This window comes from Procambarus clarkii, chromosome 26 (assembly GCF_040958095.1).
Source record: "Procambarus clarkii isolate CNS0578487 chromosome 26, FALCON_Pclarkii_2.0, whole genome shotgun sequence".
Lineage (NCBI taxonomy): Eukaryota > Metazoa > Arthropoda > Malacostraca > Decapoda > Cambaridae > Procambarus > Procambarus clarkii.
This window is the reverse complement of record NC_091175.1, coordinates 13,441,340-13,462,228: the sequence shown is the minus strand read 5'-3', so window position 1 is coordinate 13,462,228 and position 20,889 is coordinate 13,441,340. Positions and strand designations below refer to the sequence as shown.

General features: G+C 42.0%; 1 protein-coding gene across 1 annotated transcript; it reads right to left on the bottom strand.

The window, feature by feature from the left end:
• Positions 1-1,071: 1,071 nt before the first annotated feature.
• LOC138368729 (uncharacterized) lies at positions 1,072-6,429 on the bottom strand. The gene is made up of 2 exons (XM_069331452.1): positions 6,307-6,429; positions 1,072-1,446 (listed from the first exon to the last, which is right to left on the bottom strand). The coding sequence occupies exons 1-2, from the start codon at positions 6,427-6,429 to the stop codon at positions 1,072-1,074; spliced, it is 498 nt and encodes a 165-aa protein (XP_069187553.1).
• Between the last annotated feature and the right edge of the window lie 14,460 nt (positions 6,430-20,889).

Genomic DNA, 20,889 nt, shown 5'->3' with positions numbered 1-20,889 from the left:
GACGGGAGATTAGAAGCGGATTGAAACTTTAAGGAGCGAGAGAAGAATGAAGCTAATGGAAATAGATTACATAATGTATATGTACAATAAGCTGAAGAATAATTGAGCAAAAAAATGGTTTTGTATAAAGATCAGAAGAAAAATGTTAAATATTAGAAAAATCTCTTAAACCAAATAGGTGATAATGAAAATAGGAAGTATAATACGTGAAAGGCGACAATGAGAGGAAATAAAACAAGCAACAGGGAATTAAGACGGTAAACAAGAAGTAGATCTCCAAAAAACAAGAAAAAGTATAAAACGAGAAAATTGATAATACTCAGGGAATGAGAGAAGCTACGTGATAACACACCTCCTCCTTCCTCCTACTTCCTCATTCCGTCTTGAATTCCCTTCATGTCTTCCTTCCTGTTTTCATTCCTTCTCTCTCCCTTCTTTCCTCTTTCCTTCTCTCTTGGCGTTCCATCCTGTTTCCCTCTTTCTCTTCTTCCCTTCCGTCTTCTCTTCCTCCCTTCCTTTATCATTTCGTTATACCTTCAGGTCATAGCGTCCCCCCATCTTCCCTACCTCATCCCCCATCTCCCAGGTACATTCCCTATGTCTTCTGCCTCATCAGTATCATCTTTGCCTCATCCCTCCCTCCCTCTTTACCTCTCTTCTCTCCATTTTTACCTCTTCCCCCTCCATCTTTGCCTCATTCCCCCCCCCCCTCCTCCCTGCCTCATTTCCCTCCGTCCCCCTTCTCATTCCCCTCCCCCTCCCTTCCTCCTCATTCCTCTCTTCCCCTGACACTGTCTAGGAGGGATCGTCTGAGAGTTGTGTTCTTTAACGAGAAAAGTTACTGGCAATCTGAGACACCTTAAGAGATGCCCGGAAGTTGGTTGCCGTGTTGGGTGACAGGCGGCTTGTTTATGTGTTGGGTGACAGGCGGCTTGTTTATGTGTTGGGTGACAGGCGGCTTGTTTATGTGTTGGGTGACAGGCGGCTTGTTTATGTGTTGGGTGACAGGCGGCTTGTTTATGTGTTGGGTGACAGGCGGCTTGTTTATGTGTTGGGTGACAGGCGGCTTGTTTATGTGTTGGGTGACAGGCGGCTTTTCCATGTTCTGGGTGACAGCGGCTTGTTTATGTGTTGGGTGACAGGCGGCTTGTTTATGTGTTGGGTGACAGGCGGCTTGTTTATGTGTTGGGTGACAGGCGGCTTGTTTATGTGTTGGGTGACAGGCGGCTTGTTTATGTGTTGGGTGACAGGCGGCTTGTTTATGTGTTGGGTGACAGGCGGCTTGTTTATGTACTGGGTGACAGGCGGCTTGTTTATGTGTTGGGTGACAGGCGGCTTGTTTATGTGTTGGGTGACAGGCGGCTTTTCCATGTGTTGGGTGACAGGCGGCTTTTCTATGTGTTGGGTGACAGGCGGCTTTTCCATGTGTTGGGTGACAGGCGGCTTCTTTATGTGTTCCAATTTTAATTTTTAGGTCATCCGTTTTGAGTCATTGTTCTTGTACGTAATCCCTTGTTACGGGATGCTATGTTCCGGGGTTAAATTGAAATTGCTTTAAATGAGTTAAAAAGAAGAGATGATTCCAAATCCCAATCCTTGTCACCCACATACCGTCCCAAAGACAGACCGCCTCGCATATTCCGGTCTCCCAATCCAACGTTTCAAAGTAATTTCTCAATGCCGCATGATTTGCTTTGAGGCCAATCATCCCGGGGCTACGACCCATTACAATTTACATATAATTAAGGTTTCGCTGCGAATACATTTCCTCGCTGGACAGTTAATCCCATATTTCTTCTTCTTTTTTGTCCATCTTTGTGGCAACTCGCACTTCCCATCCTCGTTTATGGCAATTCTTTTTACGTCTCTCACGATCCCTTTATGGCATGTCTTCCGAGGAAGCGCGGATAAATATGGATTATTAGTAAGTATTTCTAATTTGATGCAATTCGAACTAATTAGATAAAAATATTAATAATTAGATAATCGCCTTTCTTGTTAGATAAAACTTTACTAATTAGATAATTAGCTTATTAGATAACTGGATAACTAATATCATCGAAGCTTAACTAAATAAGAATTTAGACACTTTGATAATTATAATAATTTCTACTGATCTGATAAGAGCTTTGCTAAGTTGAAAGGCAATTTTGCTTATTTGATGAAAACTTTTTTAATTTAATTCGAAAGAATTCTAATTTGATAGAATTATCATGACAGATAAGAAGTTTACTAATCTGACGAACAACTTTACTAATCTGTTTAACATTTCAACTATTTTAATAACTATTAATTTTATTAACATTATTAATAGGATCTTCAGTAGCCTTTCTGGGAATGTCAGATGATCCGAGTTGAGTGGTTCTTAGTTCTTAGTTCTTAGGCATGACAACTCTCTTGCCATTTATAAAGAAATTCTTTGTTCTGGAATATGATTAGTGCGTTGTAGCCATATTTATGGCAAAGCTCCACTGTCAGACATTGGCGACAAACAACGCAGGATGGCATAATATAGACGAAAATCTTTTCTTTAGATATGGCAAGTTTGTACACCATCGTTAGAATATCCGAAAAAAATGTCGTACGTGTGGATATGGCAAGTCTATACACCTTCCTTATGGTATCATTAAAAGATAAAATCTTACCTCTGGATATGGCAAGCTTGCACACCTTCCTTGTGGCAACTCCCGCCTCGATTACTTTGTTCATGGCAGGACCAAACCCTTCTAGTTTATGGCAATGTGACTCGAGGCGAAGCAATTAAGGACGCAGAGGAAGGAGGGAGAAACAGGTGGAGGAGGAGGAGGAAGGACGAGGACGAGGAGGAGGACGAGGAAGAGGACTATGAGAACTAACAAAACTGAAACAAATGCATGAACGAGAGAGCCAAAAATTGCGAGAAAAGGTGGAAGGGTGAGAAGACGATGGGAGAGGAGAAGAATAGGAAAAGAAAAGAATAGAACAAATGGAGAAAGACAAGAAGGCGAGGGAAAGACGTTGAAGAGGAGAAGAAGACCTATGTGACTGAGAAGAGTAGGAGGGGTGGTGGGGGGGATGAGGAGGATGGTGTGTGTGTGTGTTGGTCTGGCAATAATGACTCCAACAGGAGGGCTGGGATTATTTATCTGGCTACACTGCGTAATTACAAGGACACTAAATTCGGTTTGGAGTTAATGGAATAAATAAATAATGGCGATGTTATTCAGCGACGAACAGGGAGGGAGGCTGGAAGGGATGGAAGGAAGAAGGGAGGGAGGGAGGGGATGAAGGTTTGAAGAAGGGACGAAGAAAGGGTGGAAGAGAAGGAGGGAGTGAAGGAGAGGGAGGGAGAGAGAGTGAAAGATTACCAACCCTAGGTAATGCATATTGAGTTACCAGATATTAACTGAACAACATTGAAATTACGACATCTGAATCTTGAAAAGGTCTGGGAGCTTAACCCAAAATATACGGAATAAAACAAATTAGGATACCGGGATGGATTTATATAATATTCAGCAATAACATATGTAATATTATTCTTCAGCTTCAGCTCTGTTAGGCCCCAGTTTGATTATGCACCGTAGGTCTAATTTCCACTACAATGGACATAATTAAATGTGAAGAGAAGGAATAGTTAATCTAAAGTATTTAAAATCTTCCTCGTGTAAAGAGATTACAAAAAATGGGTAAATTAATTTATCTAGAAAGATGAAGATTTATTTCATTTGTTTATTATGCACCCCATACCCATCCCGTGGGCGGTGGTAGAAAGGGTTACTGAGGCACATAATGGGTTCAGGAACTTAATCCCATAGTTCGTTTAGCTAAGCAAGTAAGGTCAGGAGGAAGCGCTAAGCCATTACGACTAAAAAGGACTTGGATGAGATATGAATTTAAGTATTACGGATGGGACGGGGGAAGAGGAATGGTCTCCAACCACTTGAACGGTCGGGGATTGAACGCCGGCCTGCATGAAGCGAGACCGTCGCTCTACCGTCCAGTCCAAGTGGATGGGATAGAAAGACGAAGATTAAGAGACAACATGGTTGAAACAGATAGATGTAGATGGGTATAACAAGAGCTATAAAAATAACGCTTTAAACATATCAATAGAAAATATATCTCCAAACAATGGATATAAACTTCAACATCACATCTATGAAGTTTAGATTTCGATACAACCTGGGTAAATACAGGTTTGGAAACAGGTGGCTGATTTATGGACCAAATTACCGGGTAATATTATAGACGTGGAATCACTTGATTGTTTTAAGCGTTGTTTAGACATATATATTTATGATATTAGGTGGATATAAATATGAACGGCCTCTTATGGGTCAATAGGCCATCAGTACTTCAATTCATTCTTATATTCCATTAAATATAATTAACAGAGGACAAGAACACCATTATCAATACTAATAAACACAACGAAATCAGTCATGCAAATAGAGAATAACACAATAATGTTAGCTAGCCAAAAATATCTTAGAGCAACTTGGTATGTGCATCTGGGTGGCTAGCTAGGATGTAATGTAGGCAGTGGTTTAGGGTTCATGGTTACATTCCCTGAGCAGCGAGACTCTCCCGGGGTTTATCTTTCAAGTCTGAAACACATACTGGACAGTATGAGTACAGGCCATCACTAAACTTTTAGTACTGCACTAAAATTTACTTCTAGTACCTGTACTAAAATTTACTTTTAGTACCTGTACTAAAAGTACAGGCTATCCAGGGCACGGGACGGGCAATCCAGGGCACGGGACGGGCAATCCAGGGCACGGGACGGGCAATCCAGGGCACGGGACGGGCAATCCAGGGCACGGGACGGGGGTATCCTTCATAAACTAACCACCCTGGGACTTTCTTAGTCCCCGAGGCTACATGCAAGCCCAGTAACTAAACATGATATTCAACCGGCTATTCTGAAGCCATGTTGGAGATTCAAGGTTGCAGCATCCTGTTCAGCTATTCTGTATAGGCTATTCGTTCGAGTATACTGAACCTTGAACATAACCCACAGACGGCGTACCAACTACCCCCTTCCCTCCCCTCTGGAACTCAAGACAGGTCATCCTCTGACTAATTTGAGTTCCCCTTCTCCCTCTACTAAGACGACTCACAAGTTCCTTCTCTCTGTCCACATATGCTCCCCTCCACCTAGATAGTACAAGCTATTCCCCGCCTTAGAGTCGGGCGGTTCCTCACATTGATATTCATCTCCCAAGATGTCACGAGCCCCTTCTCTGAGAGGCCTCCCTGCCTTAGGGCGCTTTACGTTTTGGGGTAAACACGCTAATTTCTTCTCGAAGTTGGGGTGACGTTATATTTGATAACGATATCTAATACCACGTCCATACCATTGGGTTCAGTTCCCGTCCACACCAGTGGTGTAATACCCCTGTACCTGCTAATGAAAACAGTATGCATGGGGGTGTGAACCCAGGATAGAATGGGAGGGGATATGAAAAATAGAGAGATAGCCAAGTGAGACAGAGAAGGGAGGGATAAGCAAATGGGGCAGGGATGCAAAAGGAATAGGTATGGGGGACAGGTTGAGGTATAAATAGGTTGGGTAGGAATGGAAGGGAAGGACCTATCCCTGTCGGTGGGACAGGAATAGGTAGGTGGGAAAGGGAGAGGTAGGTGGGACAGGGGGGAAGGTGTAGACGGGAGTGGGGGTTAAAATGCAAATAAAGAAAATGACTGCGTCAACATCACACCCACTGAAGGTCTTGTGTCGTGTAACATCCACTGGAGGGAGGGAGGGATAGGGAAGGAGGGAGGGAGAGAGGTAGAGAAGGAGGAAGATAGAGAGGGAACCAGGAACGGGGGAAAGAATGGATGAGTTGCAAGTACGGAAGGAGGAAGACTAGAAAGGAGAGTGGGATAAAAGGGATGGATAACGAGGGATAAAGAGGGGCGTTGTCACTCACACTGTGACAAACCCCGAGGAGGATTGACTGGGAGCCCATCAAACTGTTTGCCCGTGTTCACCCAGCAGTAATTGGAGACCGGGTAGTACAGCCGGTTTTTCTAGTAGTGTTCCAGGGGTGAACTAGCAGGGGTAAGGCTTGTCATGACCAATGGGAAGGGAAGGCTCTCAGCCAGCTAACTGAAGCCAGCAGTCGTCTGTTCCAGTACTCTTCTATGTCAAAAACCAAAATGGGAAAGAAGGATATTTCTAAATAATATATTTTGCATTTTTTTTTTCCTCCGCTTCCCAATATTATTCTTTCTCCTTTTCGTACATTTTTCTGGTTAGGTTAGGTTAGGTTAGGTTAGGTCCGGTCAGCTGTTCTTGCTTTCTTCAATCGAATTCACCTCAGTTTTTATGTGTCTTTGTGTTGCATTATCATCATTGTACCATTCACCATCATTGCTATCTCCGTCACTATGGTCATCATTATCACCTTGATCTGTATCATTGTCCATTACCACTATCATCATGATCATCACTACCACCAGTCATTGTCATTATCACTCTTAACATACTATCACCATCATCGCTTCAGTCAACCTCATCATCACTATCGCCATCACTATCAGCGTTGAGAAGATCCACTGGGGCGCTGAGGTGCCACCACCTGTTGCACATGCTTGCAAAACTGAGCACGTTGGTGTATAGGATAAAGCTGCTAAACCTCACTATCCATCCTTTATTTGTGTTCTTATGTACGCCTTCATTCTCTTCATCCTCCTAGTTGAGGCAGCCCAACCACTTGGGCTGGACGGTAGAGAGACGGTCTTCGCTTCATGCAGGTCGGCGTTCAATCCCCCAACCATCCAAGTGGTTGGGCGCCAATCCTTCCCTCCGTCCCATCCCAAATCCATATCCTGGTCCCTTCCAAGTGCCATATAGTCGTAATGGCCTGGCGCTTCTGATAGTTCCCTTCTTCATCCTCCTCCGCGCCCTCCCCCCCTATGCACTTCCTCCTCCTCGTCTTCCTTCGCCTCTTCCTTCTCCTACACCAACATCTCCAACGTTCTAGCAATTCCTGACAGCACACAAAGCTTTGTTTAAAAGACATCCCGGAGGTGACTTAAGCCTTGGTAGGACAAGAGACTTATCCCGGACAGTTCTCAGCCTAGCCGTCGGGTCATTATTTGCCTATCCTGACCGACAGGTGGCGGGGCCTGAGGGAGGATAGAACGTCCCTCCGTGTCTCTTATTCTCTCTCTCTCTCTCTCTCTCTCTCTCTCTCTCTCTCTCTCTCTCTCTCTCTCTCTCTCTCTTTCTCTCTCTCTCTCTCTCTCTCTCTCTCTCTCTCTCTCTCTCTCTCTCTCTCTCTTTCTCTCTCTCTCTCTCTCTCTGGGGATTATCGAGGCCTCTGGAGTCTCTGAGGGGGGTGCAGTACCCGGACTGGCGACCTCTCCCACGCTCGCTCCTGCCCTACTACACTCTTCAAATATTGTTCTGGTGTGAGGCTGGACGCTTGCAAGACGGGCCTTCCTCTCTTTGCCTCAAGACCACAAACGAATTTATATTTGTTAATGTGGTAGGTAAAGAAATAGCAACAATAATAGTTTTAATACTAATAATAATCACTCAGAAATCATAGTAACGTTATATATATATCAATGAGAAAATCCACAGGGATTATAGGTGAGTGCGGACATACGAGAATAATATTGCCAGTCGCTTGCAATGCTGGGGACGTAGGTTCGAGCCCACCTCAGTGCCCTAGTGAATTTTCTCATTGATAGGTATCACGTTAATTTGATTACGGTGTGATGATAATAAAATAATAATAATAATTATTTATTATTATTATTATTATTATTATTATTATTATTATTATTATTATTATGATGTCTAATACACAAAAGGAAATGACTAGTTTGTGTGTTTAAGCTATAAAGTCCAGAAAACGCTTATTGTGCACTTAAATTCAATAACACTTTTCTCTCAAGTATTAACTTGGAAATAAGTGTATACCACTTTGGACAGCCAGTTAGTTGTTAGGGAATGAACAGTCTAACAGAGCAATTTCAACACTTCCTGTAAAATTTCGCAATAATTACCCATTAATAATTAGTTAGTAACTTGTTCTGGCAACAAGTTACTATGCAGTTATAAGTTAGATATGCAACAGGTTTGCATATCTAAGGAACCGTTACTTCAGCTGAAACATCTTGGAAGATAAGGGAACTATCAGGAGAAATCGCCAAGCCATTACGACTATATCGCACTTGGAAGGAGTCAGGATAAGGATTAGGGATGGTCCTGGGTGGAAGGAATAGGTGACCAACCACTTGGACGGTCGGGGATTGAACGCCAACCGGCATGAAGCGAGACCGTCGCTCTACCGTCCAGCCCAAGTGGTTGGACGCTTGATGGGGGGGGGGGGGGAGGGAATAATTTTATATTATTTTGAGGCAAAAATAATCAGACAAATAACATTACTCAGTAACAAAAACGTTAGTGTATATATTTTTTAATTATGTTGTTATTGTTCTTGCTAGTTTTCTTGTTCTTGTTATATATAACATATTTCCTTTAAAGCTCAAAATACATGCATGAGCATCACCTTCGACTCCTGCTCTTCATCCAACATTTCTGTCCAGCATCCAACATTTTTGCCCAACGATCAACATTTCTGCCCACCGATCAACATTTCTGACCACCGACACACATTTCTTCCCACCGCCCCACATTTCTGCCCACCGATCAACATTTCTGACCACCGACACACATTTCTTCCCACCGCCCCACATTTCTGCCCACCGATCAACATTTCTTCCCACCGGCCCACATTTCTGCCCACCGATCAACATTTCTGCCCACCGGCCCACATTTCTGCCCACCGACACACATTTCTGCCCACCGACCCATATTTCCTTAAATATTACTAAACAGTTTAACTATATTCCTGCCGAGCTGAGCATTAAGCTGTCAGATGATCAACAATCACGGTATATTCATGGTCAGGTATTGACCCACTTCCTCCCTTGAGAAGGTCTTTCATAAAACAGTTTACAAATTCTTACTGGAGTAGAAGGAAATATTAAGTCAATATCAAGCACATTGTATATGAAAATATCGTCGGTCAGACTCAATTCAGTGTTTCGAAATTATGTACATGTATATATACCACGTAAAAATATAGATAAAACTTTTATATAAAAAATAATATTTTGTTTTGATAAGCGATATTGATCAGGACTAATACAAACGTTCAATTTATATATTCTAAGGAAACGGAAAACCTTTCGGTCTATATATATATATATATATATATATATATATATATATATATATATATATATATATGTATATATAAATATATATATATTTATATATATATATATATATATATATATATATATATATAAATATATATATATATATATATATATATATATATATATATATATATATATATATATATATATCATTAAGAGGAGCCTCACCACAGCTGGATGCCCAGCCGAGAGAGAAAGTCCCATTACCCATCGCTCCGTAACTCTGATGCTCTTATTGGTCGCCCAGATGGTATCACAGTGAACCCCTGGAAGAATGGCAAGCAGTTGGTATGGGACTACACATGCGTATCAACCCTGGCTAACACCTACATTGACTTCAGTATTGCACAACCGGTGGCGCTGCCACTTACAGGGAATCAGCTAAATCCTATAAGTCCTGTAAGAACTGGATCACCACTACAATTTTGTCCCCATTGCTTCTGAGACACTCGGCGCCTGGGGTAAGAGTGCCACCAGTTTTTTGAAGGAACTGGGTTCTAGACTAATTGAAACAACATGAGACCCTAGAGCTGCCAGCTTCCTTTTCCAGCGCCTCAGTGTGGCGACACAGAGGGGAAATGCACACTGCATTCAGGGTATATATATATATATATATATATATATATATATATATATATATATATATATATATATATATATATATATATATATATATATATATATTCCTCCATCCACACCCAAATGTAACACATGTTCTGTGTTGGTTTTCTTGTATTCAGTTTCTCTCTGTGTCTGAGTTGTAAACTGGACAAAAAAATTCGTAAAATATAATTTGGAGAATTGGTTATTTATCTTCCTTCCAACGTAAAGAAAAACCTAAGATATATTTAGATGATTTATATTTAATTAATTTAATCACGAGAGATAGAGAGAGAGAGAGAGAGAGAGAGAGAGAGAGAGAGAGAGAGAGAGAGAGAGAGAGAGAGAGAGAGAGAGAGAGAGAGAGAGAGAGAGAGGGACGACAGGAGACACACTCCCTTCCCAGTCTCCATCAAGAGGTAAAAGAGGAGTCTCGTACCAGAGATAAATACCATTATTATTCACGTGGGTGGGGTCGTCATGCCTGCTATACCAGAGTACACTTCATGCTAATGAAGGCCACCACCACTCCAGGAGAAACCGGACCTAATGCCCAGAACCCGAGCACAGAGACGCCAGAATGGGACACAGACAAGAGAGAGAGAGAGAGAGAGAGAGAGAGAGAGAGAGAGAGAGAGAGAGAGAGAGAGAGAGAGAGAGAGAGAGAGAGAGAGAGAGAGAGAGACAGAGAAATTTTGCCCAACGAGACAGCTTAGTGATGAAACTGAACGCACAGTTTAAGAACTGATGCTAAGAACTGTATACCAAACACCTTAATTCTGTAAATGAAGCATTAGCATCATGCACGTATACAGATATATACATCATATATATATATATATATATATATATATATATATATATATATATATATATATATATATATATATATATATATATATATATATATATTTATTCACTTATCATAAATAGAATATACACAAAGTACAACCCGGCCTCTCAACTAAAGCGTCTCATTGTGTACGCTATGGTCCCCAGCGTACAAATTGCAAAATTCCCGTTTTCTATGCATCGGTAGGTCAGGTTAGGTGGGGTGGCTTGGGTTCATACGTTTCTGGTTAGGTTAGCACATTGTGTTTTGTACGTTGTAGCCACGAAGTAACTACCTTTGCATGGTAGTTTCCCTTCATTTATATAAATTACATCAGGGTACCAAAAAGGGATGAAAATGGAATGGAAAATGCATAGGAAGCTCAAATAACCCGGCATAAAATTACTGATAGTCAAGAGCGAGAGATTACGATTATGAAAGTTTAAGATGCCACGGAAAACATTATGAGAACTACATAATGTTTGAGGGCAAAAGAACACTCAAATCCATATTGTCGCAAATATTTAAAATGTGATTTTTTGTTTAATGATGCATTCAGAGGTAGCTAGTTTATTGTGCACCCCATACTTATGGTGTGAGCAGTAGCGCAAAAAAGGAAAATTTCTGAATGGCTAATTTTTCCCACACTCTAAAAATAATGTTCTAGTTTGTGTCCCTGTCTTATTTCACACTCTTTACACTTTAAGTCATCTAAATCCCCAAACCAGCCAAACTGCCAGAGATACTTGTAGCCAAGTCGTACTTGAGCCGCGACAATATCTTCCATCACATTAGAATGAAACTAAGAGCCTGGATGAGAAAAAAAACGCATACGGACTTGATCAAATTCCCAGCAGACCCTGAAAGGAGGTCAAAAGTGAAAGTACTACAGTGTAATCGAGTCAGTACTCTTCCTGTTATACGTGAATTACTTAAATGAGAAAGTTCATGTTCTCATATCAGTGTGTGTGAATGATGGATGAACAATTAAAATTGGTGGAGTCAGTGAAAAATGACTGAAATAGATAACTGTGTAAAAGCTAATAGACATAATTACAGATGAGTACAGAATACTGAAACCTGGAGAGAGATCAAGAACACCGAGTAACACGAAATGAAAGGAACACAAAAATCTGAAACTGTAAAAGTCTTACAGTTTCCTATAAGTCTATATTCCTATAGTAATATATATATATTCCTATATTCTGTAAAAGCCTATTACAGAATAGGCTTCGAGAGCCTATATAACCTGGCACCCAAGCCTCGGGTGGCAGACCACTTCCCATATATTGGAATGTGTAATGTGCACGTGTCAGCCTGACAAATAAATTAAACACCATTTATATCTTAGGTGAGAAAGTGCATGGCATACGTGAGGCCTATTCTGGAGTACGCGGCACCAGCGTGGAACCCCTGCCCCAAGAAATATTAAGACAACTTAAACCAAATAGTTCGGAGACATACATCGAGGCTCATGCCAGTGTGAGAAGAGGAGTTGAAGTTAACTATACTAGAAGAGAGAGAGAGAGAAAGGGAACTGAGGAGATATGATGAGGACATTGAAGATTATTAGGGGACTTAATAGGAATCTAAAGATAAAATGTTCAATTTAATGTAGGGTAAAACACGCCCTACATTGTGTGTGTGTATGTGTGTGTCACCCCTAGTAATATTACCGACACTAATTCCTCTGTTAGAAAATAAAAAGTCTTTCAGGAAACAAAAACTTTCCCGTTCTCCTTATGACAATAAAAGTATGTTCTTACCTTCTTTATCTATATCAACATTAATAGAATAATGCATGAGCATGCCGGACTGGAACAAATAAGCATACGAGAGTGCAGAATGCAGACGTGCTTAGAATTGCGTTAGTTCATATGCTTGCGCGGTCATTGCTCGTAACTCAGTCACGCTCATGTGCTGTGATACAGGCGCCAGACAGACAGATATTTAGCACCACCCCTCTTTGCATAGTTACTGATTATCTCTGTCTCTGTCTCTCTCTCTGTCTCTGTCTGTCTGTCTCTCTCTCTCTCTCTCTCTCTCTCTCTCTCTCTCTCTCTCTCTCTCTCTCTCTCTCTCTCTCTCTCTCTCTCTCTCTCTCTCTGTGTCTCTCTCTCTCGTGCGCGTGATCTCCCTCCTCAAGCTGCACCCAAAACAGCCACATTGTGTCCGTCAAGCTTGCGCAAGCGGGCGGCTTTCTCAGCCAGGTGAACGCGGCCGGCCAGCAGTCGCACCTGACCTCATGCTCAACGCGACCTCATTCTGCCCAGCTACGGCCTGGAGAAAGAAAACGAAGAAAAATCATTTTGCGTCTGTCTGTGTGTCTCTCTTACCGTCCCCTGCATGGTGTGATGCCAGGGACTGGCTCCGAACAAAGGGGGATTGGGGGGGAGGAGGGGATGATTATTTTATGTTTGTCGTTCTCGTGTGTGCGCGTATTCACCTAGTTGTGCTTGCGAGGGTTGAGCTTCTGCTCTATGATGCCGCCTCTCAACTTGTGTACGGGTTACTGGGCCTACTGGGCTCCATCATATTTTCATTTGAAACTGTGTGTGGAGTCAGCCTCCATCACATCACTGTCTGTTGCACTCCATTTGTTAACTACTCTGACATTGAGAAAATTCTCTCTAATGTCTCTGTGGCTCATTTGGGTACTCAGTTTCCACCTGTGTCCCCTTGTTCGTGTTCCACCCATGTTAAAATGTTTATCTTATCTATACCCCGTCAATTCCTCTGAGAATTTTGTAGGTAGTCATCATGTCTTCCCTTACTCTTCTGTCTTCCAGTGTAGGGAGGTGCATTTCACGCAGCCTTTCCTCGTATCTCATGCCTCTTAGTTCTGGGACTAGTCTAGTGGCATACCTCTGAACTTTTTCCTAGCTTCGTCTTGTGTGTGACAAGGTACGGGCTCCATGCTGGGGCCGCATACTCCAGGATTGGTCTTACATATGTTGTATAGAAAGTTCTGAATGATTCCTTACACAAGTTCCTGAAGACAGTTCTGATGTTAGCCAGCCTTGCATACGCCGCAGATGTTATTCTTTTTATGTGGTTTCAGGAGACAGGTTTGGTGTGATATCAACTCCTAGATCTTTCTCTCTGTCCGTTTTATGAAGTACTGTATCTCCAATTCAGTATCCTGTGTCTGGCCTCCTGTTTCCACCGCCTAGTTTCATTACCTTACATTTATTCGGGTTGAACTTTAGTAGACATTAGTTGGATTATTTGTTTGTCTAGATCTCCTTGTAGCCTCATACTATCTTCCTTTGTCTTAATCGTCCTCATAATTTTTGCATATATGTGTGTGTGTGTGTGTGTGTGTGTGTGTGTGTGTGTGTGTGTGTGTGTGTGTGTGTGTGTGTGTGTGTGTGTGCGTGTGTTCACGTGCGTCTGAGTGTGTAATCGCCTATTTGTATCTGCATTATCGCTCTTGGACCTCGAATTTTCAACAGCCGGTTGTCTAATGCAATGAATCTGGACTTTTCTTCTGCCATATTTATTTTGAAATATAGAATGGACTTCGCTTCTACTTCCTACTCCCATGGTTTAGTAATTCTGTCTACTATTCTAATCCTAAAACTACAAATCTGACAACTCTGAAGCTCAGTTGTCTCTCCTCCTCCCACCCCCAGTCGCTCTTCTCTCTTTCTCTTTCTCTCTCTCTCTCTCTCTCTCTCTCTCTCTCTCTCTCTCTCTCTCTCTCTCTCTCTCTCTCTCTCTCTCTCTCTCTCTTGTAACACAGGTTCGGGTTCCCCTCTCTTTACTTCCTTCTTTCTACTCCCTCTACCCGTATTCTTACTTTTATTTCTAAACCAAGGGACCCCAAAACTTTTACCAAAGCCAACTCCACGCCACGTGGTCCTAAGACGATTGACCGACTTAGGATTCTACACCCAGTATGACGTGACCTAAGCTCTGAACAAAACCCTAGAGTCACCTCTGCTGCCACCACCAGACCAGTAATACAAGAGCAATGATCGAGGTCTGGATCGATCACGCTAATTAATCAACCTAGGGGCTTGATCCCCACTATAAACGATGACCTTGAGTGTGGAATAAATTACACGGTAATGATAATTCCGATTCGATGTTAGAATCGGCGCCCAATGCAACTCTGCCTCGTGTGGACCACGTGACCAGGACAAGTATACACACAAAACACATGGAAACAATAAAATGCAAATTAATAACAAATTTAATTTATTAAAAGAAAACTAAAACAAAATCTAAATATGTTCACTCCCTATCACTTTAACACTCCCTACTTGACCTGAGTGGCAAATGAGACTATTTCTATACTTAACAATAGCAACTATACCTTGGGCGACCACAGTTCTAGGTGTTGGGCCTGTTCTTGGGGAGAGGTAAGATGTTTGACCTCTCCTAGCTGCTTCCGTGACCACACTGCTTTCTTCCTTGTCTGGTCTCCCCCAGACAGAACATTGTATCCTTCCGCCTAGTCAAAGTTCTACCCAGTTACTAGCAAGGTTTAAGTTATAACAATTAACCTCTGTTGTACTTAATTGATCCAGACTGGTTGAATTATTTTACTGAATTAAATTACAAACATCTAACGGCAGAGCTGTTCCCGATCACAAAAATGGTTATTAAAACTTTGAGAAATATTAGACATGTCAACCCTGCTGACCTATGACCGCCGGTCACTCCGCCTTAAAAGTTAGATCCGATTCGTGACGTCACTGATGGTGACTTAAACTCAATAATTAGAATACTCTTGATATTGTATCCAGTACTATTATACAATCCAATTTTAATGCAAAATGAATAAAGGCTAATTTTCTCTAATTTACTGAATACTATAGGATGATTCATTATACGCAGCTATGAACAACGCGTCGGTTATTTCCACCGCGAATTCCCCTGGGGGTCAGGTCACCATGCGGCTCAGCTTCCCATTCTCTTTTGTCGATAAACCACTCTGGATAATTCTTACAACAGCCTAGTTTGTTACACTCTCTCTCTCTCTCCAACAGACGGTACACTAGCAGAAACTATCTTTGTTTCTAGGTATCCTTCCTAAATCTCCGTGCTTGCAGCCCAAGAGCTCTTCCAAATCCACAGTTTAGTGTGAACAGTCTATGAGTTCTCCCGCCGTCCCCTATCATTCTAAAGCCCTACCCTACATGTTCCGGCCCGGAACACGCTACGCTCCTCCCCACCAACCAGCCAGCACCCCCCGGAGAGGAGGCAATAAGCACGACGGTGGGTGTGAGCACGCGAGAGATGGCTATCAGTCCTGCAGGGTGTCGCCCGAGTCCTGTGTCTCCCGTCATCACCCGCAGCTAACGCCGGGCCACCAGGCCTCTGAGTTATGGGAGAATCTCCTTGGCAGCCGCAGGGGGTGATGGTTGACTGGGGGAAAGAATGGTAGGGTAGGCATGCGGGTTTGGTGCGGCGGAGTGGGGTAGGGGCAGCAGGTGTGTGCAGAGGGATGGGGGTGGTGGTGGTGGTGTACAGGTGTGGATTTGTGGGTATAGAGTGGTGGTGGGTATGATTTAAGGACGTGAGGGCTATGAAGTTGGGGACAAGGGGGTGCACATGTGGAGTTTATAGATGTGTGAGACAGGGTTTTGGGTAGAGACTGGAGTATTGGAGGTGATGGGGAAGGTAGAGTGTTGTACACTACATGAGTGTTGGTGATGGGAGTGTTGTGCATGGGTGGAGGGAAAGGGAGAGTGTTGTACATGGGTGGAGGGAAGGGAGGAGGCAGTTATGGGGCATGACCGCTCCGAATGTATTCTGGGTATAAGAAAAGTAGGTAGGTGGTCGGAAGGTTGGGGACACAGCGGGTTACTGAAGCGTTGGAGAGAGAGAGAGAGAGAGAGAGAGAGAGAGAGAGAGAGAGAGAGAGAGAGAGAGAGAGAGAGAGAGAGAGAGAGAGAGAGAGAGAGAGAGAGAGAGAGTTACTCATACTCATTATTATTATACTGACATACAGTCATCCCCGATGATCCCTACAGCTGCTTTTCTCATTTAAATTTTAAACATCTAAGACACAATGTAAAACATATTTTCAAAGCACTCAATGACGAAATATAACATTCTATTATTCAGGAACTTTATGATTAATGTGGAAACTATTTCAATGATATTTTTAATTATACCGTTATCCACTCTAAGGAAATTGGTATAGCGAGTCAGCTTTCATCCAATAAAATAACATAATATGTTTTATTTATTAGAAGTTATTGTAAAGCCAGTCATAAGTGACTGATGTTATATAGATATGACAAGTATCATAAGATATCCGTTCCTTTACATCTATAGTGTACGCGCTAGGAGAGTGTTGTTATCATACTGTCTTGAGATAATGGTCCACCATGTCTTACGGCTTATGCCGACCATCCAAACCTACCAATAAAAATTGCTGAAAACTTAAATGCCCACTTGTGATTGGTTACCAGGTATTTCACTGAAAGCGTCCCTGAACAGAACGTCTTCATCAGCTTGCTCCCTGAGCTTGGAAAGAGATTAACTCTGATGAGAACACCAGCTTGAGAAGGTCATCTTTCCTGTTCTAAACCAGAGAACACTATATAGTTAGCCTCACGCTTCGGCCCTCAAGTTCTATACAAACAAGAAATCACCGACAGCATCAAAAAGCACAGTTCAGTTTCTCATCTGCCAATATAAGAATATAGCGGGAGAGACAACACTGTCGGAAGACTACGCTGCTTCCCATAACCAATCGTGGAGCCAAACTATCTACTAGTAGATAGTAGGTTGTTACCTACCTACTAGTAAGTTGTTCCTCATACCTTGAGCCCAGAACAGATCCTGCTACACCCACGAACACTCTCCCCTCATCGTTTACTCAAGACTCTCAGACACACTAAAATTGTAGTATGCAGATGATTAGTCACAATAACGTGACTGAAGAATGCAATAATAAGCAGCAATAAGCATAGATGGTTAAGTGGTTGGTAATATACTACAACGTGTCGACTAAATCACACACCAGTATATGAGAAGACAACGACGTTTCGGTCCGTTCTCGACCATAATTCAAGTCGAACAATCGACTTGATAATAGCCCAAGACTGGACCGAAACGTCGTCGTATTTTCATCTTCTAGTGTGTAGTTTGGTCAACAAGTTGTAGTATATTACCAACCACTCAACCATCTATGCTTATTGCTGCTTGACCCTAAACATAACCATATGTACCAGAGTGTAACTCTATGTTCGCTTCTGAATTGTAAATACTTGTACTAACGTTTACCTTTCGCTCGTGTATTTTGATTTACCTCGCATGGGCAGAACCGCAAATGTTGGTCAACCAAGCCGTCCTCATTATCAGAGGCCTAATGCTCGTTAATTCAGTCGTTAAACCCCCGTGTTCATTAATAAAATACTTTTTACACACGACTCCTAACTAATGGCGTTCGAACATTTCTCGAACAGCTCTTCGCTGACGACCTGTTCGAATCTCAACTATATGTACGCTTCGCCTACCTATTACAAATACAAATAATTGCCAACTGAACCTAAACACGTAACCTACGGCTAACTATATGCAAAACTTTGTTATATAATAATATTAAATTACAGATGAGGAAAACATTTTTAATGCTTAATGCATTAAAATTAATGATGCTTCTTATGGGGGCGAGCTGGGGGAGGGCAGAGGGCCTCCGCTTTAACGAGCCTAGAGGGAGGAAAGGTTGAAAAATTTCATTTAAGTTTGTCCTTTGATTCTGTTTTTACATGGAACTTGTCAGCACCAAAGTCATTTCCACTAGACTTAGTCATGTCCCATTTCTTTCAATATAAGTAAGTAGTGTAAGTGACCTTGCTAATTATTAAAAAAATCTAATATTTTCATACCTAAGTCTATAGATTACTTTATCTTTGTATCAAGATAGTTCCTTTATGGCAATTCATAGATGTTAACTACTGTGTTTAAATAAGCTGCTTGAATAATCTGCATCTCTTCTCGATGAATTCAAAGAGCCCAGACGACGGTAATGTTGGTCAAGTGGATGAAGTAGTCCATCTGTATATTGATCCAAGAGTGTTTAGCCATCTGTATATTGATCCAAGAGTGTTTAGCCATCTATATATTGATCCAAGAGTGTTTATCCATCTGTATATTGATCCTAGAGTGTTTATCCATCTGTATATTGATCCAAGAGTGTTTATCCATCTGTATATTGATCCAAGAGGGTTTAGCCATCTATATATTGATCCAAGAGGGTTTATCCATCTGTATATTGATCCAAGAGTGTTTATCCATCTGTATATTGATCCAAGAGGGTTTATCCATCTGTATATTGATCCAAGAGGGTTTATCCATCTGTATATTGATCCAAGAGTGTTTATCCATGTTGTGTTGTTATTATTGATGTTTGCATTGAGCATTATTGCTTGAGTAAGGAGCGACTGACGCCTTCATGGCGCGGTGAAAGTAAGCCCTCTGTTACTGCCATCACTGCCGCTATCTCATGGTGTCTTTCTGATTGAAATTGATTTAGCCGTTTTATCAGCAACACTTTAATGATCCCCCAGGGATTGAAACCTGGGCAGCCAGGGCGTCAACCACTGGAGCTGAGACTATTGCCTATATATCTGTATATTATTATTATTAACATCTTTATTGACAAAATTAATTACAATTTTGCCTAATCTGAGGATTTTGATAGTCTTATTAAATTGAGGATAATGCTAGTATTCACTGTCACGCAGGACAGAGGGTCATACATAAGACAATAGGTCTAAACTGTAGGCTGAAGCACATATATATCATGGTTACAATCAATAGAGGACTTTATTCATGTATTGTATACTGTTCGCCTGGCGCCAGAGAGAGCAGTTGTAACGGTCCAAGAGCTACCCTATGCTCTTGGACCGTTCATAGTGTAAACTTCTATATTGCCGTTCATAGTGTAAACTTCTATATTGCCGTTCATAGTGTAAACTTCTATATTGCTTATTATTTATTAAATGTACATGTGTTTTTTTTTCACAATATTTTTAGTTTCTTGCTTCTGCGTGTTTGATAGGTGGAGGAAGATTGCATAGCGTACCATTGCTCTTAATATTATCACTTAGACGTGTGTGAGGTGACGTAAGGCTAGACAAGGCTTCAGGGAGAGGTAGCCTGTAATAGGAGAAAGCGTTGAGCATTCAGATTGATGAAGATTAAGCCACCCAAGAGGTGGCACGGGAACGAATAGCCCGTAAGAGAACTCTGCTGTTGTTGTTTCAGATTTAGCTACTCAGAACGAAGTGTCCATGTAGCACGGGCTATGGTGAGCCCGTAAGTAGCAACTCAACTCGAGGACTCGGCGTTCAGGCGTGATCTTATGACGGCAGGTGAGGTGGGTTGGTCTCCCCATGAGGAGACAGGTCAGTCCCTACAGGCCTGGAGAGAACTTTCTCTCAATAATACTGAGGCCATCACAGGTAACTTCCCAAGAGTTATTTTTTGTATTTTTGCTGTTGTGAGACAGGTGGAGCAAGAGGTACTAAAGGCCTCACATTACGGTAAAAGCTGGATGGGTTCAGGGTCTCCAGGATATGTGTAAACCTGATCCTCTTGTCTTTTACAGTACTCAATATTAGTGTTATTTCCTAACTGCTTCTGCCTCCCAAGTTTAGAAAAGAGCTATTTTCTCCCCAAACTTTGCTTCTGTGACCAGTATAGGCTCTTTTGTTGAACAGACCACACACTAGAAGGTGAAGGGACGACGACGTTTCGGTCCGTCCTGGACCATTCTCAAGTCGATATCGACTTGAGAATGTGGTCTGGTCAACATTCTTCAGCCACGTTATTGTGACTCAACGCCTGCAGTATAGGCTCTTCTTCTGCCGTAATGTAATTAGTCTATTCAAGGCAATTGGAGTCGCCTGTAACCCGCGCGTTATCTGCAACTATCTCCAGCGAGTAACTATCTGTGGAGAATAATTACCAGTGAAGAGAATGTTCGTGTTTCGCGATGTCGAAAAAAGGAATGCGCTTAGCAATGTTTTATGAACGAATTTAACGACCTATGGGGATAGGAATGCACTTGCAGGTGTGTAAGAGATGAACGCACTTAACGATGTTGAGGACACAAATGCAGTTACGAATGTTTAAGTGATGAATTCACTTGACGATGTTCCGTGTGTTTACTCAGCAAGGTGAAACTGAGGTCATGGATATTTTTACCTCTAATTGTTCACGAGATGCCGTTCAGTAATGGTATAGTGTAGTGAGAGAGTGAG